Raw genomic sequence first — 27,709 nt, 5'->3', positions numbered from 1 at the left:
CTAGCTGTCTGGATTTACCCTGCAGAGATCTGAGGAGCAGTTAACCATAGTCCTCAGAAATCCACCGGAGTTTAAAATTCCACCACAAAGAAAGCGGAAACAGATCTCGACGAAAAGACATGCATCCGGAGTAATTTCCTGCGACTAACTGGTAATGTTGGTATTAGCAGTGGTAGAAGAAGTACTCAAAACGTTTTTTTCTATAGTAAAACTATTAACTATTAAACAAAGTAAGTCAGCAGTATACGGTTAAATTGCTTTGGGGGCGTTCTGGTAGTTTTGGGGTACAATGGTTCTCAAGAAAGCAGCAAGCACAATACCACAGGCCAAGCAATCTACCATTTTTGAAAGTGTGTGTGCTTTTTTGAGGCATCCCTCAGGGGAAACTTGCAGAGCCACCTGCGCACCATGCAGTCAAAGTCAGTAGAGGTCAGCAAATCACTTCAAACTAAATCTCAGCATAATGTCTTTATATATATCTATATCTATGTATATATATATATATATACCTGCAGAGCTGTAGTATTGCGGTCATGATTTTTGCTCATACAAAGATGCAATCTAAACATGACAAATGTGTTGGATTTGGGACTGACAGGAAGTTAAATATGCCAGCATACACTATGTGTAAACTGCAAGACTATATTTAATTTAATACAGGTATAAGTAAATATGAAGCCTAGTCCCATTCATTCTTTTATACAACCTAGAGGGCGCCAGATGACAAAGATGCACATTGCGAGTAAGGTTCAAAGGTTAAATGGCACGATACAACGTCGCTATTTATGTCTAATATTATAATATTTAAAAAACATTTTCACGTGATTTGAGTGTAATATTGAGAACAGTCTATCTATTTGGTGCTGAGCCAGATGGTGGACTTTGTCCTCAATCTGAGCAGTGAAGTCGGCCATATTGGGCACAAGGGGAAACAATTCAATAGGAGATGATGTGACGTTAAAGTGTTATCGGAAATAATAGAACATGCCGCCATGAACCTATAAAATAAGAAGCCTGAATTTCCTTAGAAACCTAAGTTCTGGAGACGTTATTGGTGAAGTATAACTTAATTGTTTTAGACAAATAATAAAAAGAAACATAAATTGCAAAGCGTAGTGCTTATGTTCTTTTTTTTTTTTTTACTATGCCACGGCATTTCAAAGTATCCATGCACAAAGTAATGTATAACCTACTAGAGCTGAATTGATCAGTTGATCAACATTAAACAGGCCTACTTCTATCTTCCATTTGCTGCAAAGTTTAGTTAAATTGGTCAACAGGTAAACATATACAACTGGTGACGGGGTTCACAAGTACAGATTGTTTTGATTGCTTTGTTTTAAGAGATCACAAGCCAAAAAAGTTTGGAGCCTCTGTGTTAATCAGTGTTTAAGGATCAATTGAACTGGGAAAGCCGGATGTACGCGTCTATTCTGAGTACCTGAACGCAGCATTATTGCTTCTTTGGCCTCGTCGGCACTAGTCCGGCTATTGTTGTGTGTCTTTCAGGGCAACGCTGACCCATCAGCAGGCGGTGATTTCTGGATTTTTAACTGCTTTCCTTGGCTCTTACTCCGCCATATTACGCCGCCTTTGTCAACGGGCGGTGTGTTCTCGTTTGAAAGGAATATCAAGGATCCCGGCGGAGGACTTTGGGTTGGTGAAGTAGTTAATCGGTATGGGACGGACGGAAGACTGAGATTCAACGTTAGAGACTGCTTCTCTCGGCTGTTTCCACTTCTTTACATCGTCGACGTGAAATAAAAACGTGGAGGGAAAAAAAAGATCACAGGACGCATGTAGCCGAAGTACAACATTGCAAAGGTCGCTTTTAAGGTAAGAAGTGCTAGTCAAAAAAGTCGCATTTTGTCTTGGAAGTGAGTGAGCAGGGCCTGACACTTGGGAGAAAGTTGGGGAAAGAGATCAGGAGAGTTTTCTCGGTGTGTTACAATTTTATAAAAGTCTGTTTCATTGTTAATCCTGAACCAGGACTCTTGAGGATTATTTGCTTCTACCATTCGATGGGAGAAGAAAACAATGAGAAAAGACTCCCAACCCGTCCTGGACAATGCTAAATTGCTGCATTTGCACCGTTTTAGCCATGGAATAAACGTAATAACAATTCAAATATCTCTTTTGTAACTTGTATAGCCTCATTTCAATTGTGTTGAAGAGTTTCTTTTCACATAACCAATTGTAACCACTTATTCCATTCGTTCTGCCTCGCCCAATCTCTATTTACTTTCACACAATCAGCTGCTGTAGGCTTCAGCTGTTATAGGCCTTTATTGCAAGACTATGCTGTGTTACAACAGACCTTCCAAAATGTCAAATCCTCTGTAATTTAAGCATTTTTGCAGTACTTTCCAAGTCTGTTCTTGCATGCTTTTATTGTGGTGGTGCAACTGTACTTCCCAGATTTACTCACACCACAAAATTCATGTGTGTAAGAAGATATAATTTACAGGAATGTGTGTGTGTGTGTGTGTGTGTGTGTGTTCATATCGTCACTGTCCCTGATTTTGTGTGTGTGTTTTAATATCGTCACTGTCCCTGATTTTGTGTGTGTGTGTGTGTGTGTGTGTGTGTGTGTGTGTGTGTGTGTGTGTGTGTGTGTGTGTTTTTTTTTTAATATCGTCACTGTCCCTGATTTTGTGTATGTTGTGTGTGTGTGTGTGTGTGTGTGTGTGTGTGTGTGTGTGTGTACTCTGGTGCCACAGTAATCCTGCTCCACGGTAATCCCTGTACAGACCCAGTTGGCTGGACAGTCGTGTCGCTACACACACACACACACACACACACACACACACACACACACACAACACACACAGCTGGAAAGGAGAGGGCTGTTGGCAGAGGAGTGAGGAGCGCTAACAGGTGGTGCTGGCTGGGGTTCAGGGGACTTGAGTTTAACTGCAGTCATTAAAGATCCTTGCATACTCCTAAAGTGTCCTCATGGCACAAATGAGACTACAGTATCATCACAGTTTGCTGATTTGAAGCTTCCAATGAATCGCATGTTAGCAAACTGAACAAACCTAGATTCCACATATCCTCAGTCACAATGTGGGCACAGAACAAGAAGAGCAATTCTATTTTAGAGCTTGAAGATGGCCCTTTCTCTCTCCCAGCTTCACTCCAGCCATTGACCGGCACAGCAGGTGGCCTCAATGGCATGAATGGAGTCGGAAGGAAGTTCCTCTCTTCCCCCACCCCACCAGCCACCTCCACTCACTATGATTGGCAAAGATGGCAGGCTGCCCGAAGATAAGACCGAGCTCCGCCTCAGAGAGTGTGCCAGGGCAATTACGGAGTTACGCCTCAGTAGTGGTTTGCAGACCTTGGTACCTCCTCATCTCAATGTGATTGCAGCCAGTTTTTACAGAGCAAGTCTGTCAACTTAGCTTTCAGGCTTTTAGTGCAATGGATGTGTCTTTCATAGCATGAGCAAGTTCAGCTTGTGGACTTCAGATTCTGCTTTTTGCCTAAAACAAGTAAAAAACAAAAAAAAACAAAAAAAAATAGAGATGCTCAATAGTAACCTGATGGTCTTCTTGTAGTGCTGAAATGATCAATAGAAAACAACATTGTAGTGAGTAACTATTCAGTGGTTTCAGCTTCTCAAATGTGAGGATTGGCTGCTTTTCTCTGGTTAATATCGTTATACTTTGAAGACTTTTGGACATTGGTTTTGTTTGTCGGACAAAACAACATTTGAGGATTGTGTTACCTTTTGCTCTGTGAAATTGGGATGCATCTTTCACCAACTTCTTAAATTTTACAGCCTAAATGATTTATCAGTAAAATGTTTTGTATGAACATTGTTTCAGCCCTGCTTTTCACTACTTTAATGTGTTTTCCTCTAAAAGGGCTGAGTATCATTTAAAAAAAGCTGTGATACTACTGCTGATACAATACTTGAGTTTCAATACCGATCCCAAAATGGTACTGAAACTCTGAGATATATATCTGGCCTTCCCTGCCAACTAGTTGTGACAACATGCCCTTTCTTCACCCTGTGGAGCAGTGATGTAGCGTGGCACTGTAGTACCACGCTACATCAGAGCTGGGTGTGGTCACAGTACAACAGACCACACCTGAACAAACCCAGCTGGGACGTTGAATGTGGTCAGGGTTCAACATGAGGTTCAACAGACATGGCGGACGTTGAGACCGAAAATAGCCCTGCGTTTAAATAAAAAAAATATGCAAGTGGCTGGGTTGGTGGGGGGCGTGTTGCTTCAGGTACCAATCAGACGATGAGTACAATGCAAAGGCACAGAGAGACACACTTTTATCTTTCATTAGAAAGATTACGAGGTAAACGGGTGGTGTGCTTGCATGTTCTCATTGGTTGAGCGGCTTATTGTGCTTCAGAAAAAGTTGAGCTAGGTTCAGCGTTTTTCTGCACAACCGGAAAATCTGCAAAGTTGAACCTGGCAACGCAACGTGACGTTATCACAAAGTGCTTATAAAATAGTTTCCAGCTTCGTAAAATCCTGCCTCTGAGTATTACAAAAGTAGTTATGCAGTGTTTATGAGTCTGAGAAGCCTTTTAAACACATTAATCTATTACTGCCCCTGGACTTTGATTGTATTTTATGTCTCATAGGTACCAACAAGCTCCCACCAATGTTTTTGGTCTGAATACTCGCTTATACCTTTCAACCCAAAGAGGCTAGGGCTGCTATGCAGCCATAGAGGAACTTTGTCTAAACATAATGATAGTGATGCACCGAAATGAAAATTCTTGGCCGAAACCGAAAACCGAAAAAAGAGGAAACCAAGACCGAAAACCGAAACACCGAAAGAAATTAAGCCAATTATTAGTACCATTGCATTTATGGCTATGACTGTGTACTAACTTTACTAAAATCAAGGCATTGCAATTGTATAAATTAATATTAAAGTTTAATTAAAAAAATATCTAGCAGAAATATGGCTACAATCTGATAGTCACATACAGTATACAGTAGCCTAAGAACAGAATAGCTTACCTATTGTTATTATTATTATTATTATTATTAATTGAGGCACTTTCTTGCAGGATTTCACTGAACATATCAGACAACGAGGGTGCATGCCCCTCATCTGGTGCAGCGGACAAAGTCTTTTTTCTGCGCTCTGATCTCCTCGCTGGGCCTGCTCGTCTCCGTCTCCACGCGGGTTCTCCGCATCCATCGCGGCCTGGATCGTTTCGCCCCTTCTTTATTTCCGCATCCAAGTAATGGTCTTTATAACGCGGATCAAGTACAGTCGCGATGAAGTGCAGAGGATCCGAATAGATCTCACTGAAACGTGTGCTGACAGACTCCAAGAGCGTACTTTTCATTGTTTTCACTCCGTGGTCCGTCTCAACCTCTTTGCTTAGGAGACGCTTTGCAGGTGGAACGGATCGGGTACTGACACACGTGCAGGTCGCGTTTTCTGTTTGCGTCATCACAACATTTTCGGCCGTATTGTTTCGGTGATAAAGTTATTTCGACCGAAAATGCCCTTTTGGGCCATTTTCGGCCGAAAATCTTCGGTGGCCGAATATTCGGTGCATCCCTACATAATGATAAAAAAACTAGAAAAGTTTTTATTTAAATCTAGACCTATCTGATCATAGAATACATAAAGAAGACCTTTACTGTTGGGTTCATGCCAGTACCAAAAAGTATTGAAGTTTCATACCCATCCTTAGGCTCTAAAGTCTAACTGGACATTAATAATTGTGAAATATAGTTACTGAATATACAACCTTTTACAAGTGTTGACAAGTATGTATGACAAGTTTTGTCCTAAGTGACCGCAAAGGTTACACAGGGCAGTGACTCAAAGGTGGAAGAGCCTCTCCCAGAACACTCGGCTTTGCGTCTTATCTGATTAGTTAGAATGGTTAACGAGAGTTCAGAGCTGCGTCATGCTTGATCTGCTTGATGAATACACTACACAAACTTCATGGTAGTCAGCAACATCCTGTTTATACCCCCTTATCAGTAATAATATAGAGGGGCTCTTGATGGAGTACGTGGAGATTGGCTCATCGGTGTATAGTGTGGGATTTTCCTTTCATTTACACTACTACCATGTTTTTCTATAAAAACTTTTCGCTGACTTCCAATTTTTTTTCTTCTGTTTTGCACCCATTGTTCCTCTTGGAATGCCAGGATTAAATGCAGAATTTTGTTCTAAGAGGGATGTCAATTCTTCGTACAAGGCATGCCTGTAAAACTCTTTGAAAGTCTAACTGAATAACTGGGTTATACAAATAAATTAGACTCTCTTACAGATGTGAGTTGGCCCTAACCCATTTTGGTATAAATTTACCTAAGTGGAAGGGCCTTGTTATACTAGAGGAGAATTGTTTCTTAAGATGTGTTGGTCGACCTCGTCAATGTCAATTGTTTGTTTTTCCTTTTGGATATTATTTAAATATGGAGCTAAGAAAGCACATGTTCAGACAGTCTTTCTGGCAGACATTCATAATGTTGCACTTCGTTGTTCATTCGGGAAGGAACTTGTTTTGGTGGAAAGTTGTTTTAGTCGTGCAACAGAACTTATATTGGACAGATAGTCTAGCTAGCTGTTTGGATTTACCCTGCAGAGATCTGAGGAGCTGTTAACCATAGTCCTCATAAATCGACTGGAGTTTAAAATTCCAACACAAAGAAAGCGTAAGGTAACGGACATCCAGCCGAAAAGAAGGACGTAAAGCAAAATTTCCAGCGGCTATGTAAGTGTTATAGATTTTGGATTTAGACTACCCCGCCAAGGATGTAGCGGCCGCACACCCAATCGGAGATTCTGCGTTACAAGACTTTGCAATGGACAGGTCCCCTGATATTCTTGCTCACTCCCAGCGGAGATTACCCGCTCAGCGGAGCGCACAGTGACCAAAAGCCTAGCAGAGAGAAAGCACAGGCGGCGATGCAGAGTTGGGTGTGCGGTCCGCTAGCTCCACAGCTAAAGTCTGGGATGGTTTTGTGCAGCCAGGTCTCCGTTATTACCATTCATGTGGTAGTTGGTATCCGGCAGTCTCATGTCACCCTACTTGTTGACGAGAGAGCGGGCGTTGGCGAGAAAGACGCTGGGTACAGCAGGTTTATGCAGAGCCATTCTTGGCCTAGCCTGGATTCACACTTACTTGCCTCGCTTCTGCTTCCTCTTCCATCGCTGGCTCTTGGTCCCTGTGAGCTCCGCTGAGCGAATAATCTCTGCTGGGATGGACCTAGACTGCAGGAAACCCTTCATTGGAACAGTCTCTTAAATGCAGAATCCCAACTACATTTTGGAGGACATTGTGTATAACTGTACCCAATCTTTGAACAGTATCATAATCATGCAATTCTTGCACAATGTGAAATGCTGCCCCCTATGTTTTGGTGTAGCCAGGAATTACACATTGCACCTTTTAAGTTTTAATAGATGTTAAAAAACTGTTTACATTTGGTCATTAAATCCCTTGACCCACATCTCTGTATGAGTTTGAAGCGGTATTTACTGTGTTCCCTTGGAGCCACCAAAAGCACAACACATTTCTTCCAGCTAATCTCATTGCCTACATAACAGGGCATTCATTCAGGAAACCATCTGAGAGAGGATAGAATAATATCCCTGTAATTTGATTTGCTATGGAGTCGATTTGAGCTGTCATTAGTTTTGGAAATTGTTTCACACAAGATTCACTCTTATTTCTCAGTTTTTCATGGACTACTTTTCTTTCCCAGGACTAAAACATGTAATTTGAGGACAGTTAAATCTAAATGAAATACTCAATAGAGGATAGACCAGGACTGGGGGGTGGTGGATACAAACTGAGGAATCCCCATGCTAAAAATGTGTGTCATCGACATTCTGTTAGGTTGTTTGCATAAAGTTATCCGTTAAGGCCTCTTTACAGTCGTCGTTCCCGACCTGTCGTGCGCCAATGTGACGTCAAAATGACGTAGATCTCGCTGGCGCGCCAGGATTTAAAGTGCACGACAAAGCGGAAACAGGAAGCATGGACGAGTTCGAGGGGAACTGGATGCGTGTGACTGCAAGTCTCTCTTGTAAACTTACTGGGTTAAGAGGAGTTCTTTTATGGTAAATGAAAGGCTTGATCCAACAAAGTAGGTCATCCAATCGAAACATTGACGTCAATGCTGCTGCCAGTTCTGCCATTGTTTACCTTTTTTTTTTTCTTTTCTTCTTCTAGTCTGTAGAAATAGCAAAGTTGGTAGCCTTTCCTCATTAGCCTCCCATGACGTCACAATGTTGTGCGACAGATCAGGAACGGCGAGTCTACTAAACGCTTTAGTGTCTACAGAGGCATCTGGTTGTTTTGAATATTTAATTGGAGCACTTGGTTTGATTGATTGTTGGGATTTCTGGCTCCACAAATGTAAGAACTGTGCCCTGATAAGCATTTGTGCTGCTCAGTGTTAGCATGTGTATAGGATTGTATAGTTCAGGGGATTGTGAGTGTGCTGGTGCTCTGTGGGGGGAGCACCACAAGGTACTTTCTCTTTGTCCATAACAAAAGGTAGATGAGACTGACAAAAGAATAAATCGAAAGGCTTTCTTTGGAGAGGTGGCCGTTTCTCTTCTTCTCGGAGCACAATTCTCCATGGGTGGTTTTAAAGTGGGAAAGTACATTTGTTATTTAAAATGGGTTCTACTTTAGAAAGAACTTTACTAGAACCTAAAAAAATTTACATAATTTAAAAAGATGACTTCGCTGATTTAGTGATTTTGGAATCGGGTATGGACTCGATTATAGAATCAGATCAATAGAGTCATTATTCAATCTCCTTTTTATTTATGCTCCCTAGTTCTTAAAGCATTAGCAGTTTTGGGCTCTCTAGATGCAAGAAAAGGGAGTTATTTCATTAAAAAACAATAACTTCTAATTGTTTTCTATTGATGGTGTCCTTTTTTGAGTTTTTAATAAATCACAATTTTGATATTTGATCACGCCTCTTGTGCAGAGAAAATACAGAGCAGACTCCCCAGACTAATGTTCAATCTTAAAAGATTGAGCTTGGTCTGGTGATAGCAAGACTCTACATTTCCTGTACTAAAATGAGAATGAGCACGTATAAAATCTTAGCTATACCTTATATATTTTGTTGATCAAGATATGGAGAAGCCAGAGAACTGAGAAATTAGTAATTTTACACAAACTGCATTGCTCTTTCCAGCAGTATAGTGTAAGTGTTTCTCTGTCTCACAAAACTGCAGACATGTTTCATGATGCATTACATATATTAACCAACATTAACAAATTGCCAGGGCAATTAATGTTGCCATGCTCACAAGGCTCCCATGCTGTTGTAACCAGCTGTTATTGCTTATTCTGTTTGTGGTAACAATCCTATGGAAAGTGTCTGGTTTCCAAAAAAAAGCCATAATTTGTCTAAATTAATTTAATGGACTAAATAGCTGGCCAATTTACACGAGTTGGACTGACTGACTGTACTTGTATTTGTTCAAGATAATATAATTTCATATTCACCCACTTCACTTAAATTTTGTATCTGGCATGTAATAAGTGTTTAATGTAAAAGATGTTGCTGTCTGCTTATGGAGTTAAATACAAAAATACTGTAAGTGACTGAACAACTACACAAAGAATAAAAACATGTCAGCTGAGTTGAGTTGATTAGTCATTTGCTTTTTAAACGATGAAACGACTGCGCAGCATCAATCTGTCTCTCAATCTGTTTTCTTGAATGATAATTCATCTCCATCCATCCTTCTCACCCCGCTGTTTATTTCCACTGCCTCAGCATTGGCTTTCAGTCGATACCGTTTTTTTCATGGGAGGAAGTCAATAGACCATCCATCTGATAAGTATATCCATACATTGATTGTTGACCCTCATCTGGTTTAGTTGTAGCACTGCCCTTTACAGGCCAAGGCTGTTCTTCCAGCAGAGGCTGAAAAAACTACTTTCTTCACCAGGGGATTACGTCCTCAACTGCCAAATCAATACATCCTTTACAATTCATAGAGGGAGGGAGTCTGTATTGGAAATCTCATCTCTTTGGGATGTGAATTAACTTGTCATATCAGTCTGAGAAGCTAAAGCTGCTCAAGCAGCTAATGTCAGGAACAAATCCGAGTCCAGAAGACAAAATCACGGAAAAACGCATCAAAAAGTAGCTCAACAAAAAGCTCTCTGAAATAGGTTTTATTTAGGCAGAATTTAAATGCCAATAACACGTCCACACAGGTGTAGTCAATTTAAATTAAAATAAAATGAAAAGTACTGGCTTTGCCTAAAAATGGAAGCAAAAACTAAATATGCAGATGCACTCAAACATCCAACAACATCCAATATGTGTGCATGTCTCAAGATAACACAATAAAGCTAAAAACAAAACACAAGGCTTATTAGACTGTGTTGAAACTTTGTAATTCACAGAAATATGGACATATTCACACGCACACATTTGCCTGCATTGTGTGTGGTTTAACGCCTTTTAATGAATAGCCACTGGGGCCTAAAGGTTGCCCTCTGTATTCTGCTTGTCTTGCCTTTTGTTTTCTGTCTTGGCTTTGTTGGCCTTCCATCTGAATGACAGGAGCACACACCTTTGCTACTGTTGCCAATACCAATATGTGACCTGTCACTGACAGGTTTTTAAAACTATGTCATAACAGTTTACAAATGCCAGCATATGAGTCATTGAGAGTGGATCAGTCTTGGGCTGAAGTGTCCATCTGTTATACACTGGAAGCTTGTTTTATTGTGTACAGTTGGAGAGACACACATATGCACAGAACCACTTGACAAAGAGGCCAAAGGTGACAGAGAAATCAATAAACAGAGCAGGCTCTGTAGATGATGCTGTCAACTCATGACAACACACAGACATACTTATACACCCATAAACTGACGTGCATTTGTCTGTCACCAGATACCTTTCTTGTGAGGACATCCCAAAAATCTACTCCTTTTCATAATCAATAAATAATGTCATAAAGATAATTTCTTTCCAAAGAATGCTAACGGAGCCAAAACTTTTTTTTTTCTCCTTTTTGTTTATGGAAGTCATTTGGTCTTTGTCCTTGATGTAGCACACACACACACACACACACACACACACACACACACACACACACACACACACACACACACACACACACACACACACAAAAAACCTCCGAGAGTCTCCTATATCCGTAAGCTCAGGAGGAGAAAGCACTGACTCTTAACACCGATGGGCTTTTTGACCCTCATAAATCTGTGTCACTGATAGTGTGATCACAGGGAGTTGAGGAGGAGTTGAAATGGCCATAGGCTGTAACAGGATCTAGCTTGACAGGCTTTTGTGGGGACTTGTGAAGTCATGTGAGGTCATTCAATGGCATGCAGTCTTTGTTTTGTGGATGGAGAAAAGGCTCCAGGCCAGTATGTACAATATCATAATTATTTGTGACACAAGCTCAGCCCCCATGACGACCCCATGACAAAGCATGGGCTCACGAGGTTTAGGTTTGGTTACTAACGTACACATGAATTTACACATTTGAACATTTTAAACAGATTTGATTTTTACAAATGGAATCAGCACTGTCAACATGACATAGAAAGAGAATTAATGATTTAAACCGAACAAACTGTAAAATAGTTTGGTCATTCTTCACCTCCAGATCTTTAAGGGTCCTTGTTGCCCATGGATCTCGATCCACCATCTTTTGTAAACTTACTCCATTTTTTTTTTTTTTTTTTTGCCCTTATAATACCAAATTGCACTATAAAATAGCAAATGACCCATTTTTTTGCGATATCTTTCTCTGTATTTGTACAGCAACATAAAGAAACAAGATATAATTTGTGTTGTTACAGGATTTTGCAGGCTACCCAGTGACACCACTAGAATCATAGTCTACCTGGCGTTCATTGTGTTGAAGTCATTGTTCAATACTAAGGGTGCACGATTCAGAAAATGTCACGATTCAATTTTGTTTTTTTGGGGGGGGGGGGTTTAGGCTCAAGATTCGATTCAAAATCGATTTTCGATTCAAAAACGATTACCGAAGATTCACAGTATGTAAATGTAGTTACTTTTCCCATGTGATTGCAGTAGACATACAATTTAAAAGAAAAGAAACCCAACAAATGAAATGTAGTTTGATATTACTTTATGTGTCTTCATACAAAAATAAACACTTTGGCCAGCTTTATACATTTAATTCAAGTATAAAATAAAACCGTTAAATAAAAAGAGCTTTTCGTTCAGAGTTCGTGGGAGTTTAGAGCATTGAAAGAGTGCATTGGTTCTTCTTTTGATTATGACAAGAGTGCCCAGGCGTCAGTCGGAATTCGACGCAGCACCATCTATGGCGAGCTAAACTCATTTCAGGACAATGGTATACAGCCATTACAAAACGAAAAAAAAAAAATTAAATTCTATGAATCAATGTTGAATCGGTAGAGTTTGAATCACAATACAAATGTGAATTTTTATTTTTTTTATTTTGCACACACCTATTCAATACTACAAAAAACTGCGTATGTTGGTGTGTGTGCTGTCTAGTCTTAGGTTTCAATCATCTGTTTTAGCCACCTTTTACAAATCTTGTATCAAAATCTCCCAATTAAATCCAGTTCTTCTATCCACCTACAAGAGTCAGCCAGTTGCATTCACAATATTATCAGTGAGCCACTCATTGTTTCCCATTCACAAATATTTCTGGCAGATTTGTCTGTAATTATCATCCTGCTTGATTTCCACGCATTTCTTTGCTTGGTTCACCCTGCAGTCACAGTTTGTAGTTTTGGTCTTAAATGTGTATCTAATCACTTCCAGAGAAGTTTTGTATGTTAGGTTGCATTTACAGTTGAGTTTTTATACAGTTTATCACAATCCATAATCCCAATTTGTGTTAAAGTTACATTTAAGTCATTAACTGTGACAGTAGACACTTCACATGGCTTAATCAATGTAAATGCAGCCAAACTCAAACTGCAATTTGAAGATCAAACTCCAGTTGATCCAATCTTCCTTTTCCTTCTCCTCCCCGCAGCCTTGACGATGGGTTGCGTCAGGAGTAAAGAGGACAAGGGGCCGGCGCTGAAATACCGACCCGACAACTCCAATGCCACGCAGATCAATGCCCACCTGGGCCACTACGGGCCTGACCCCACCCTGATGGGTCATTCACCAGCTATGAAGACACACAACAACAGCTACAACAGTCATGCCGCCGCCCTCACGCCCTTCGGTGGGGCGTCTTCAGTCATGACGCCCTTTGGCGGGGCCTCCACCTCCTTCACCTCCGTGGCTGTGAGCAGTCCCTTCCCTGGTGTCATCACAGGTCAGTTTGTGGAGAAGATTTAAGCTTTCAGAGGGAGACAGATGGGACCAGGAACAAGGGAAGAAGAAACTGAGATGAAAAAGAGGATTTTAATAGAATCCAATACTTTTGAAACATTTCCATCTACCATTACCAACTTTTCCTTCTGTTGTCAATATGTGTAAATCAGTGTACAACTTTAGAATAAACTCACTGAGCATTTGTCATGCACAGGACCTTATGAGCAGCAGATGTTATGCAAATTAGACATTTGAAATGAATCAGCCAAAACATCAAGGCCAAGGAGAAACCCAAAATAGGTCTGTAATATGGGAAACCATGCAGTGGGCATTGCGTCTCTGGAGCCAAAGAAAACAATTAGATGCACCGAATGTAATGGATTCAGTCATGCACACGTTTTTATTTTCAACAATAATTTGCTTCAAAAGGCTTTTTGATAATGGAACTGTTGGTGATGAAATGACTCTTGGTGACATGAACAGTGACCAAGAGTCATTCCCATTTCAGGTGGTTAATACATCATAGATTGTATGGGTAAATTATGCAATGAACAACAAAGGATAATGTTTTCTTCCAAAGCGCACACACTCGGGCACACACACTTCCCTCAGTCCCTGTCTTGCTCTCTCTGGACTGCCACCTGCTGTAGATCTAATCATGCCCGTTCAATTTCCTCCTCAAGATAAACATATCGGGGTCCTGTTGTCTCGCTGCACTCTTTCACATCAGACCACAAAAAAATCAACTGTGCTGGTTGTATTTTTAATCCAGGCTCTAAGGGGCAGGAAGTGGGATATTTCAAAATGATAATGATAATATAATGATAATAATAAAGGGGTATTTTAAACAAAAAAATAGTTGTATTTTTTGATACAGTTGTGAATTGTATTAGCGTAATTGTTTATAAGTGTGTTTGCTCAACTCGATGAGACCTTGACTCAAGTATGAAATATTGTAAAAGGAAGACAGTAGGAAAGTCAAAATGAGCATTTTGTCTTCTTTGTTTAAAGGTCAAAACTTGATGGTGCTGTTTTCATTTGTTGTGTAACATTTTCAGAGTAAAATTAAAAAAGGCTTGATTTAAAGAAATCTGACAGCGGCTCTGGGATTAACTAGCTATCGTACTTATATATGCACTCCTCTAACGCTTAGTCTCTCTTGCTTGCAGGTGGTGTTACATTTTTCGTAGCGCTGTACGACTATGAGGCGAGGACGTCGGATGATCTGTCGTTCAAAAAAGGGGATCGTTTCCAGATTATCAACAACACGTGAGTACATTTGCTTTTTACACTGGCAAACTTTGCGTGTGTGTGTGTGTGTAATCCCTCATTGTATTCAGGTCTGATATTGAGGCAGAAATCTGTCTGGGTTAATGGGTTCCTCTAATGGGCCATCTGTTTAGTCCCCAGCGCTTTTCTCCTGCCATAGATCATTCCTCTGGTTCAGGGTTTTGCATTTGGGTTGCAGTGTAAAACATACCACTCTTCCCTTATTTAGTAAAATACAAGCAATGCGCATAATAAAATCGATTAATGTGTTGCCAACACTTACAGAATTTGACATCAACAGTTCACTGAAAATATGGCTGAAGGTCAAACTCATTACATTTTTATGGAATTAGTTACTTTTTCTCTGTCATTGCTTATTAACTTTTATTTCCCTCTTTAATAGAATACTGTTGTAAACAACAACAAACAAATGCGAAACTTAGCTTTTTATTTATTTTTTTGGTGTACAATAAGTATAGTATGCCATTTATTTCAAGAACAGAAATGAAGGCAATAACAATAAATTATAATGAAAAGGGAAATTTCTTTCCGACAGTGATACATACAGCCCAAGGGAGCTGCCGGGTGGCTTATTTAACAATAAAAATGAATTGATTCACAATGGGAATTTCTTTTTGTACTTTGAATAAGGTGACAGACTGCATTAAAAATACAGCTTGTTTATTACAAAAAAGCACCAAGTGATTTTTCTATTGGCCTTATGTTCCTGAAAGTTTGAAACAGTGGACATATCCCATAGCCCATATCACAAGACGTTTTTGAGCACCTTTTAAAGTAATTTTACTTTACCACTGTGCCAGATATCTATAACCCGGATGTGATGACTTAGATTCCTGACGTGGTTAAATGACGCGTAATACGACCTTGTTACTTTTCTGTCTTTGTATGCTTTTATACCTGCAGTATTCTTTTTAGAGTAGGTGTTATTTATTTTTGTTAATCGTGTCTTTGTGTGTTTCTGATTTCTAACTTGCTCTCTATTCAGGGAAGGCGACTGGTGGGAGGCTCGCTCCATCAACACCGGACAGAAAGGTTACATTCCCAGTAACTACGTGGCTCCAGCCGACTCCATACAGGCTGAAGAGTAAGAGCTCACCTATCATTTTCTTGTTTCACTTTTATTTTCTTCTTTTACATTCCTTTCATGTTTCTCACCCTGTTCAGTTAGTTCTCTTCTGATTAAGAAGCCATCATGCGGCTGGGCGGTCACACATTGTGACTAACCCATCATGTACCAACAAGTCTAAACAATGGAGCCCTATATTGTCGGTGGCCTCCTCATTGCTGTTCATCCGGTGTGACAGGAACGTTAGGGGACTGCGCTGCTTTTAGACAGTTGTGGCCTGGTTTCTCATTGGCTGACAGCCAGTTTACGAATAGTAGATGTTTTAAGCTACTAAAAACAACGATATAAACCAGCTAGCTATCTTTGCCTTTGGTCTAATAGAGTGAATACAAGTGATCAACAGTGTTCAGAATTGTTGGTTCCTTCTCAATTTGATCTGGGGAAATGAAACGTTCCTGTCAGGTGAGACAATTCGACATGTGAGAACTTGTAACGATGTCTTGAAAATGACTACTACTCTAAATTCTTACTACTACTGAAAAAGAAAAAGCCTAATCTGGATTTTTAAGATTGTTTACAGCCACAAGCTAATGTTCCTTTTTATTCATAGTAGTAATAGCCCTTATTTGTAATGGAACAAGCTGAAGACGTTTGGCTTGGAGCAGAGTTAATAATAAGCTGTAATTATCATAGCATGGTCTAAATTATTTTGACTTAAATGAGACTTTAAGCTATTTAATTGCCTCTGTCTGACTTTGAAGGTAACCACATATGAATCACATATACAGATTCCTGATGTTAACTAACATCAAATATGTTTTATTTTCCTGTTCATCTGTTTTTGATGTTTAACTTTAGGATTTAACAGAGAGGATTTATATGATTCATATAAAGCCAGAGAATTTCCAAATAACCAACATCTAAATATATCACACCACCAGTGCCATATTCCTATTACATGAATAAGAAAATCCTACGTGTCCAGTATATCGCATCGAGAGCTCCTCCTGTGTCTGACTATCTGACTGTCTCTCTTCGTGCAGATGGTACTTTGGTAAAATGGGCCGCAAAGACGCTGAGCGTCTCTTATTGCTTCCAGGGAACCAGCGGGGCACTTTCTTAGCACGAGAGAGCGAGACGACCAAAGGTAAAAGCATTTATTTCTTGAAAGCAAGACTGTAGTGATAACGATGCTGTTTTGATCCATAAGGAAAATGATGAAAGCTTTTTTTCTTTATTTGCGCTTGTGCGAGCTGTGGATTTGGTTTTTATTGCAGCCAAATGTTCATTTTAATGGAAGAAAACTGTTGTAAAATGTAGGCTAAGAGTTCAATGTGTTTTTTTTTTGTTTTTTTTATATTTATCTGTTATGTAGAATAAAAGCCTGAGATGCATTGCAGATTTAAGTGAGTTCTGCTTGCTATGAACCACAATCTAACTTCCTTTCTGTGGATCTTAAAGGTGCCTACTCTCTGTCTATCCGGGACTGGGATGAGGTGAAGGGAGACAACGTCAAACACTACAAGATCCGAAAGCTGGACAACGGTGGTTATTACATCACCACTCGGGCCCAGTTTGAGGCACTACAGAAGCTGGTGAAACACTACACAGGTATGCACCCCGTCCACCTAATTCTCATGTAGGAAGCTTTTAGACAAATTGTTGTTTACAACTGGACAGCTGCTCTCACTTGGAGCAAGTGTTTTTTACTTCTTTTTTGACTCATGTTTGGAATATGTTTTCAGGACAAACATGCCAATGGTAATTATAATAGTTTTGGGATACAGAGGGTCTTTTGTTTTTTTCTTGATCGTGATTCTGAAGCAGTGCTTTAACTGACACAGTCGCAGCTCAGCAATCATGACAAAGTCCCTAAAAAAAAGTCCAACCATGTGAGACTTAAGCCAAAAGAGACATGAATATAAAACCGTCTTAAGCATGCTGTAATCTCCACAATATTGATAGGCAGACAGCTGTTCCTAAAAGAAACCCCTCAGACTGTCACAAGAATGCATCTGGATGAGGTAAACAAATACAGTTAAACTCCCAAAAGCAAAATCCATAAACAAGAGGATGTGTATGTGAGTCTTTAGCGTTTGATTTTAGGTCTTGTGTTGTTAACCCTGCCTGGCTCACTTCCACATAATTCATGTAATTCACTAACTGCAGTGCTCTTTATAATTGACTCCTTTGTATTCCACTAAGTGTAGCAATTTAAAGGTCCCATGACATGGTGCTCTTTGGATGCTTTTATATAGACCTTAGTGGTCCCCTAATACTGTATCTGAAGTCTCTTTTATATAGACCTTAGTGGTCCCCTAATACTGTATCTGAAGTCTCTTTCATGAAATTCAGCCTTGGTGCAGAATTACAGCCACTAGAGCCAGTCCTACAATGAGCTTTCCTTAGGATGTGCCATTTCTGTGTCTGTAGCTATTGAGGAGGAGAGGGGGAGAGGAGGGGGGGTGCAAGGTGGGGGGTGGAGGTGTGGCCTTGACCAAGTGCCACTTTGCTCGTTTTTAAGCCATGATGTCTCTCTCTCATGGGTGGGCCAAATTCTCTGGGCGGGTAAAGCAGAAAAGGGGAGGTAACCTTGCTCTTTATTAGAGATGTTCCGATACTGCCTAAAATCGGTAAGTACTGGAGTTTATGCACCGATCCGATACCACGTAATAAAGCCCTAAAGAAAATCTTTTTCCGTTATAACTGACTGTCAAACTGGATAATAAAAGAAGGTTCTGTGGCATTCATTGTTTGTGTTTGTTCATGTTTTACAAAGAGTTTAACCTGAGCCAGACAGACAACAAAGATAGAAATCATATCCCATCCATACAGGGATAGTAGTATAGAGTTGTTAAAACATAATAAAATATATGACACACTGGTATTGGGTCGGTACTCAGTATCGGCCGATACGCAAGTTCAGGTATCGGAATCGGTATCGGGAAGCAAAAAATGGTATCGGACCATCTCTGCTCCTTATGACCTTGTGCTGTCAGCTGCATTAGGCTCTTGCTGTACCTGAAAAGGCTTCAACACCAAAACAGCCCCTTGATCTTTTTGCTTTCTCGCTGCAATTCAAATTAAATGAACTTCACACAGTTCATGTCACTATGGTGAAATTACTCATTTGATTATTTCTGGAACAGAGCATAAAAAAAAAGATTATTCTGTGAGGAATGACGGGTCAAGTGTTCTGTGCATTTGCTTCATTGCGGTTTGATTGTATGTTGTATGATGTTTGTTGGTGTCATATGGCGACATATTTTATTCATCACGTTTGCGCTCCATTTACTGTAGCATGGCTCTGCTTACTGCTATGACTGTATATGTACTTAACACGACACGCAGGCTGATTGCTAACAAGCTCCAATTTAAAGCTCATTCTCTTTCTGTTCCTCCCGCCTCTCTGTGTGTCTTTACATGTCTGTTCCTGTCCAGAACATGCAGATGGTCTGTGCTACAGGCTGACAACTGTGTGTCCCACAGTGAAGCCTCAGACTCAGGGACTAGCTAAGGATGCTTGGGAAATCCCACGAGAGTCCCTCCGACTGGAAATCAAACTTGGCCAGGGCTGCTTCGGAGAAGTCTGGATGGGTAAGCGAGCATTACGGCAGTATATGTTTCAAAAACACACACACATGCATATTGTCTTGTGAAGTGGTTTATGAAGGAACCGTGGCGCCACAGAAACCACTCCTAACAAATGTTTCTATCATTTAGCCTCTTTTTTTGTGTGTTTTTTTTTTTTTTGGTGCCTGGTCACACCAGAAAGCAGTATTCATTTGCACAGCCTCTGGAAATAATTGGTGCTGGTTGCTTTGTGGCATAGTGACTACTTGCCCCATCAGTAGCTTACTTGAAAGTATTTCAATACAGGTAACTTATGGGATAGCACAGTATATGTGTAAATTATAGAGTGTGGTCTAGACCTACTCTATCTGTAAAGTGTCTCGAGATAACCTGTGTTATGATTTGATACTATAAATAAAATTGAATTGAATTATATATACCGTTCACTCCTGTCTTAAAGGTGCTCTAAGCGATGTTGGGTGATGTCACTTCTTGTTCAGGTTCGAAGTATTTTCAAACAAAACGGAGGCTAGCTCGCCCCTCCTCCTCATCCCGTCAACCCCCACCCCCAAATCATTCTTGTCGGTTATTGGCTGGAACACTGTTTCCTGGTGCAGGTTGGCGCAGTTTTTTTTTGTTGCCGTTTGTGGAGCCTGGGCTGTCTACAGAAACCGCGTTTTTTTTACATTGTGTTCAGGGGACAGGCAGCTCGCGGATAGTGAGGAGATGTTTGCTGTGTGTGACAAAAAATGTAGCCTAAAAAATGCGCGACATCGCTTAGAGCACCTTTAACGGCTGACTGCACACCATGCTGCATCTTTATTGTAGGTCCAGTTATACTCTAGCCGTGCAGGAATGGACGATTATTTTCATCAGCGATTTAATCTGCAGAATTCTTTCTTGTTTAATTAATAATTTTTTTGGTCTATCTAATGCCTTAAAGGTCTTTAGCATTTCCTCTTTTAATTCCACAGAAACAGAAAATGAAAGTCTCTGCTGTGAAATTCAATCCTTGCAGAGTAAAAGCTGCATGAAGAGGATACAGGTTGAGTCATATTTGTGTGAAATCTGTCAGCAAAACTTAGTATATGGAAAGCCTTATGTAGTCCTGCCAGGATGCACTAGGATGAGTCCACGGCCTTCCTAGGTCAGCATCACACGCATACACAAATACCCTCTGTAGTATTTGTTTGACGCAAACACTGATCATGAATTAGTAAATAATATAAACAACTGCACGGACATATACTCACACGGCCATTAGGGCTTACATACAGAGACAAAGCATCCGCTGTACATTATTTATAACTGATGTAATTTTAATGTAAAACAACTCAGAAGCAGTAAATGCATAGGTATATATAAACTGATTTAGTTCATAGAATTCATTTTTGCTTAAAGTTGAGTGGGACTGACCTTGGTAAAGAGCTCATCTTGCTGCCTCACTGGCCCATATACTGATGTAAATGCTGATTGCAGTTGACACACACACACACACACACACACACACACACACACACACACACACACACACACACACACACACACACACACACACACACACACACACACACACACACACACACACACCAGTCACTCAACCGGTTCCCTATCTATCTCTGTCTCAAAGACACAGACAAACAAATTCACACACCGTTGTGCCTTGCAGGAGCACGTGCACGGTGTGCAATGCCAGTTAATACGTTACTGTTAAGCAAGCAAACACCTACAAACAGCCAACACAGCATGTAAAAACACACACAGAGCTCAGTAATCACAGGTCACCTCCTACGCTTCAGTTCCCTGGCCTGCATGTGAGACGGGGGCTTTTGAGTAAACACGACTCTCTTCTTTCATCACTCAGTCTTTCATTAAGCCTGGCCTGCAGCAAGCCTCGACCTGCAGTCCTCGGCTGTGCAATCCCTCCCTCTCTCTCCCTGCACTGTTAATTCTTGATGGTTTTTCTGCGCAGCTACAACTTTTTACCAAAAATCCCATTCATGTATTTATTCAACTTTTTTTCTTCTTTTTTTTATAAATGTATTGCTGTTGGCTTGTGCTAGTTGACCTCGGTTCTCCTATGTTCTCGCCACCTCATAGTATTATTAGATATGATCATTGCCCTACTTTGTCCTCCAGCTTGTGTGTGTGCGTGTAGTTTGTTCAGTGTGATTCATTTATGAAGGTCAGCCTTATGACGGAGGCAGTAGATCTCCTGCCTCAGCTCATTGAATGCAAGCAGGGCGTGAGTAAGTGGCTCTCAACCAGGAAGTGGCTGATTATTTTAGCTGTCGTGTTTTTTCTCTCCTGAGCTGCTCTTTACACAAGGGAACGCTGCCAGAGATCACTGGCACGGCGGCTGATTTTAGGATTGACTTTTTAATCACTTAAAAGGGGTCAAAAAGTCTTAAATTTACCTTCAGTGTTTAGGTATTACAGTATGTGTCACTTAATAAATTGCAATAGATGAATTATTTCTTCAAAAATACCGTACAAGCTGCACAAATGCAACATTGGTTTATTTCAAACACAAGTGATCATTTTCTTTTTATTATGTTTTCATTCAGGCACATGGAATGGCACTACTAAGGTGGCTATTAAGACCCTGAAGCCAGGCACCATGTCCCCAGAGGCCTTCCTGCAGGAGGCTCAGATCATGAAGAAACTCCGACACGACAAACTGGTGCCTCTCTATGCCGTTGTGTCTGAGGAGCCCATCTACATTGTAACTGAATTTATGGGCAAAGGTAAGGACCGGTCAAACTCACAAACCAGAAATCAAGAATAAGCAAAAGTCATATGTAGACACACTTGGGGGCACAAGTGCACTTGTAACGGAAAATCTGAAAATGTAGGCTTCAAAACGAAGATATAAACTGAATCGGTCTACAAGTGCTACAATGTACGGACACCAAAGATAACCGATCTATAGACTGGATCGCTATTGTATTCATAGAGTGAAATTTGCATTCAGTACACACATTTAAGCTTTCCGGTCCGGTTCATTCAGCATGAAGTGAATGTCGTCACCTTCCCACATCCATGAGGGTCCAAGCATCCCAAAAAAGTGGTCACTGCCACTGTACGCGTAGCGCGCCTGCTGTGCTTGCTCCCGTTGTTCCACACTTCGGTCCAGTTGGTTGCGTATGCACCTCTAGACTGGTAAGTGGTAGTCTGCGGAAGTGGAAAGTATGTTTAAAGCTTTATTCACTTGGGGACAAACCCACCAACTCCAAGCCAACCACCCTTAAATTAAGGGGTTTGATACTTTGTTGTTCATCCAGTTTTCTTTATGATCTTAAAGTCCCCCTCCACTCAGAAATATGTTTTGCTTTTTGTTATTTCACTTGTTGGAGCTTTACTGTGTAGTAAAACATTCGAAACTTGGGGAAAAAAAGAATGAATTTGGTAAATATGCAGTAGCTTTTAAATGTAACCACTCAAAACATGATCAACTGTCCTCTTAAATCATCTGTGGTAAAAAATGTGCATAATAACAGGAAAAGTCTGTAGTTGGGGCATTACTGTAATGTAGCAAGAATCTGTAACCTCTTGTAATGTAAATGAGTATGACTGATTATGACTCTTATTATGAGTAGTCGTAAAACTTTATTGGTCTGTGTGACCAATAGAAACCAACATACTATAACTGAACTAATGAAGAAAAGCCTCTTAGGTCCTTTGCAGTCATGTTGCCTTCGAGTGGTTTTGGTTATTTCTGCATTTTCTCACACCAAACTCTTGTCTCAACTTATTTTTGCGTTGTGTTTACACAACGTCCAGACAGTAGGGCTGGGCAAGATATCGAGATGTTATATCGATATCGTGATATGAGACTAGATATCGTCTTAGATTTTGGATATCGTAATATCGTGATATGACATAAGTGTTGTCTTTTCCTGGTTTTAAAGGCTGCATTACAGTAAAGTGATGTCATTTTTTGAACTTACCAGACTGTTTTCGCTGTTCTATTATTTGCCTTTACCCACTAAGTCATTAAATCATTTCTGGTGATTATTTATCAAAAATCTCATTGTGTAAATAACATTTAGTTAAAGCAGCAATAGTCAACCATACAATATCGTCGCAATATCGACATCGAGGTATTTGGTCAAGAATATCATGATATCTGATTTTCTCCATATCGCACAGCCCTACCAGACAGATGTATTGATTCTGCATGACTCTTCTAAACTCTGACAGGTAGTTTACTGGACTTCCTGAAGGAGGGAGATGGTAGATATCTGAAGCTGCCCCAGCTGGTGGACATGGCTGCACAGGTAGGATCAAAACACAGCGTGTGAAACTCCATTTACCTCTTAACTGCCCAGCTGATGTTTTAACTCTGTGCGGGGAAAGCATTTTCATACATCAGAAATAAAACCAAAAGAGATCAATGTGAGCAACTTTCCAGCCGTGTGCGTAGGTGTGTATTAGTCAAATATTCAGTGCAATATTCAAACGGTTTCAGTTTGTTCTTCATCTGGCATATTTATTAATTATCCTACCTGACATCTCTCCCCTCCCTCTTCTCTTCCTCCTTATACCACTGTATGTGCCTCCCCTCGTTCTCCACCACTTAACTGCCACTGTAGCACTTAAACTGTAGCACTTAAACACTGCTCACCAGAGACCACTTAAGCTCGCTGGTTCAGTCACCTACAGTGATCTGCTCTTAATTCGCCTCTCCACGCTCCCAGGCTCCGTCAGCAGAGTGGAAAAGTGTTTCAGAATTAGACAGAGGCGGGTTGGAACCTCGAGATGCCTCTGAGTTGACAGCCAGCGTGAGGAGATGCTGGATAGTTGTGTTAAAGATGTGTCCATTTGTGATTATAACCTTCATTTAATATAATTCTTTTTTCTCATTATCTGGGTCAAATCTTGGATCAATGAACAGGGTTTCCGCGGGGTCTTAAAAAGTCTATAAAAAGAAGTCTAAAATTTCAAAATGAAAATTTTAGGTCTTAAATAATTTTAAACCGGTCTTAATTTTCCTACGTCCATGTAACACTACCTCTAATGCTCATTGAAATACTTTTTTTTTTTTTTTATTCTGTGGCGTGGTCTTTCTTCCTTTCGTCCAAATATAATTTTCTGTATTTGAACAGATTATTATTACTCTTTGTAAATTTCATTGATAAAGGTCTTAAAAAGTCTTAAATTTGACTTGTTGAAAGCTGCAGAAACCCTGATGAAGTTTATATGTCTTAGAATGACAACTCACCGTAACCCCTCTCAATTAGTATTATTCAAAAGTGAGATTTGATCCTAATCTTTTCATTTGCAAAATTCTCATTGACTGTTTGCTTTGGTTGCATACTGATGCAATTTTTCTCTTTGTTGCTCCCTCCTTCCTCTCTGTCTGTCTGTCTGTACAATCCCGTCCCAGATCGCAGATGGCATGGCCTTCATTGAGAGGATGAACTACATCCACAGGGACCTGAGAGCTGCCAACATCCTGGTGGCTGATAACTTGGTGTGTAAGATCGCCGACTTTGGCCTGGCTCGGCTCATTGAGGACAACGAGTACACTGCCCGACAAGGTAGGGGTGTGTGTGTGTGTGTGTGTGTGTGTGTGTGTGTGTGTGTGTGTGTGTGTGTGTGTGTGTGTGTGTGTGTGTGTGTGTGTGTGTGTGTGTGTGTGTGTGTGTGTGTGTGTGTGTGTGTGTGTGTGTGTGTGTGTGTGTGTGTGTGTGTGTGTGTGTGTGTGTGTGTGTGTGTGTGTGTGTGTGTGTGTGTGTGTGTGTGTTAACAACTAGACACACTTGTGTCTGCATTTGTGAGAACTTGAATTGGCTATAAATAGACTAAAAATTCATTCTAAACCCTTAACACCTACTCTGGACCTTCAATTTATCTGTTACCATGACTACAACACTGGTTTTATAGCTGAAACTGTTCAACTTTTTTCAAGCAGAAATGCCAAATATTCTCTTGTTCCATTTTCTCACTTATTAATCTTTATCTTATGTAATAAAAAAACGGAATATCTTTGACTTGTGAAGTGTTGGCTTATTTAAATATTTCATGTCATGTAGAAATTGCTATTTTCTTACTATTTACTGACCTTTTGTAGACCAAAACTATTGATTTGATTAATCAAAACGAGAATCAGCAGATTAATCAATAATGACAATGATTTAACATTTGATACATACTTGAACTGAAGTGTAAGACACATTTATTTTATTATATATTCTGTCTATTTAGGCCACAGTGCTTTACTCATTTATTGATTAATCAATTAGTCAATCATCAGAAGATTCATCATCAATAATTGGTTAATTATTTTGGTCTTTTCATTAAACAAAAATACCAAACGTTCTCTGTTTTCAGAAATCAAATGTGAGGATTTGCTGCTTTTTCATTATTTTAAAGACCAAACTATTAATTGAGAAAATAGCCAGAAGATCAAAAATGAAAATAATGGTTTAGCCCGAGTCATATCGATCATTTCAAAGCCTATTCCTCCTGCTTGACTCTTTCTTTCCTTTTTCCAGGAGCTAAATTTCCCATCAAGTGGACGGCCCCTGAAGCTGCTCTGTACGGCCGCTTCACTATAAAATCAGACGTCTGGTCGTTTGGTATACTACTGACTGAACTGGTGACCAAGGGCAGAGTACCATACCCAGGTAACGATAAGAGCTACACAGATATGTGCTTGTCAGAAATGTGTTTTTATGTCTTCCTTCCTTTTGTGCCTTTTTCATTTTAACTTTGGAGGCTATCGTTTTCTGGTTTTAAAGTTCCTCATCATCTTGTTGCTCATGTTTTCAAGTTTTTGCCTCAGGATAATTCTGATATGCTACTCATCATCATCATCTAAAGCTTTTAATAGTATTTTCTCACACATGTAGATCAGAATACATTACTATATATAGCTGATATGAGTCAACGGCAGATGTCTAATGACTTATCAGTGCATGGGAAAGTACCACTTACTCTTATATATGATATCCCTCTTCCTGTCGTCTGCCACCTCATTTCTGACCCCTGCTGGTTGAGAGCAGTACTGCAGTGTGTCTGGGGTTGACACAGGGTTCCACTGGCACTGATTACAGAGCGTGCCATATGGCAGACTTAACCACCATCTCTTGTAAAGGTCCATCTGGCTCCCGTGGCCCTCTTGGTTCCAGTGCAAACCGTTCGGTCTAATTATTCACTGCAGAGCTGCAAATCGTGGAGGCTGAACCCCCTCTTTTCCCTTCTTAAAATTTTTGTATGACTCACCAGACATTTGTGGCTCTTGTCCCGCTATGCTGCAGTCTTTTTGGGGAGCTCTATTTCTATGCTCTTGTAGAAGCAGTATGAGGCAGGTATACCAAGACCACGTACCAAGCATGGGCTTTTTTTTTCTTATTTAGTCTGAAAACGAACAAAAGCTAGGTGGGAAAAAACATTGTCGTAAACTGAAATAAAAATTGAAAAGATTTACAAATTACAAAAAAAAACGATAACAAACTAAAACTGTTTGCAAAACTAACTAAAATAAAATAATCATGTAAATGTCCTTAGTTTTCGTCTTTGTCAATGTCTTTCGTAGAGCAAATAACATATCTTTCAGAGTTTACACTTCCAACCATATACCTGTTTTATATTTTATTATAGTTTCCGACTGGGAACCCAGAAATTCCGACATTCCATGTCAAATTGAATACAACATAGTCCATGCCCCTCACCTGGCATCATGGCGGTAAAATATGTGGACAATGTTTTAAAAGGAAAAATCCCACGAATTTGAAAGTACATTTGAGAAGTGCGTACAAAGAGGCTAACCTAGCTTACCTTAACAAGGTAAAGGAGAACGCAAAGCCCCCTTTGCCCGAAACAGAAGCTAACCCCGGTAATGTTACAGGGCATGGATGTATGGGTACAGGGCCAGGCAGCATGACGAAAACACTAAAACTAAACATTCTCAAAAAAAATAAACTAAACTAGCAAACCCGCTTTAAACAAAAAGTCAAAACGAAATAAAAATATAAAAACTAATGACAAATGAAAAACTATAATAACCTTGGTCTGTGTGTGTATTTATAGATGCATACAGTCACTCAGATATGACAGGCATGTTATTAGAGCTAAGGCTTTGCGATCCAAGACATAAATCACGCAAACACCTCAGCATCCGACATACCACCGCCACCATATCCTGGTCTCAGCAGTCGCTCTGGGCCTTTCCTCTCCCCAAGTGTGAGATAATCTGATCCCCGCTCTCCCACCGAGAGATGGAGGGGGGGGTGATGGAGTGGGGAGGCGGAGGATGCGGTTGTGACCATACCACTGACTCTGTGTCATAACCTCTTTTAGCTGCAGTTCAGCTCCCCCGTGGAGCTGTTTTTAACGCTGTGTCAAAGGGTTCAGGATCACGGTCTTCCTCTTTTGGGAAGGAATCCACAGCTCTGGTGCTCTGGTAGGGCACGGGAAGGCCAGAAGATGAAGCAGCACTGTCTGACTTTTGCAGAATCTTGTCGTATGTGATCTCTTAGAG

The 27,709-nt window shown here is 40.3% G+C and overlaps 1 protein-coding gene across 1 annotated transcript in view; it reads left to right on the top strand.

Annotated features, from left to right (window-relative positions):
- The first annotated feature begins 1,456 nt into the window (after positions 1 to 1,456).
- yes1 (YES proto-oncogene 1, Src family tyrosine kinase) overlaps positions 1,457 to 27,709 on the top strand; it is a 28,699-nt gene continuing 2,446 nt past the window's right edge. Inside the window, exons 1-11 of the mRNA XM_039816450.1 lie at positions 1,457 to 1,836; positions 13,003 to 13,293; positions 14,462 to 14,561; positions 15,568 to 15,666; positions 16,692 to 16,795; positions 17,110 to 17,259; positions 19,090 to 19,245; positions 21,789 to 21,968; positions 23,425 to 23,501; positions 24,611 to 24,764; positions 25,722 to 25,853. Of these exons, the coding sequence (XP_039672384.1) occupies positions 13,011 to 13,293; positions 14,462 to 14,561; positions 15,568 to 15,666; positions 16,692 to 16,795; positions 17,110 to 17,259; positions 19,090 to 19,245; positions 21,789 to 21,968; positions 23,425 to 23,501; positions 24,611 to 24,764; positions 25,722 to 25,853 (1,435 nt within the window). The 5' untranslated portion in view covers positions 1,457 to 1,836; positions 13,003 to 13,010. The remainder of the gene's footprint in view (positions 1,837 to 13,002; positions 13,294 to 14,461; positions 14,562 to 15,567; positions 15,667 to 16,691; positions 16,796 to 17,109; positions 17,260 to 19,089; positions 19,246 to 21,788; positions 21,969 to 23,424; positions 23,502 to 24,610; positions 24,765 to 25,721; positions 25,854 to 27,709) is intronic.

This window comes from Perca fluviatilis, chromosome 11, assembly GCF_010015445.1.
Source record: "Perca fluviatilis chromosome 11, GENO_Pfluv_1.0, whole genome shotgun sequence".
Classification (NCBI taxonomy): domain Eukaryota; kingdom Metazoa; phylum Chordata; class Actinopteri; order Perciformes; family Percidae; genus Perca; species Perca fluviatilis.
Note: the sequence above shows the minus strand (reverse complement) of the source record. Positions and strands in the feature narration are given on the sequence as shown.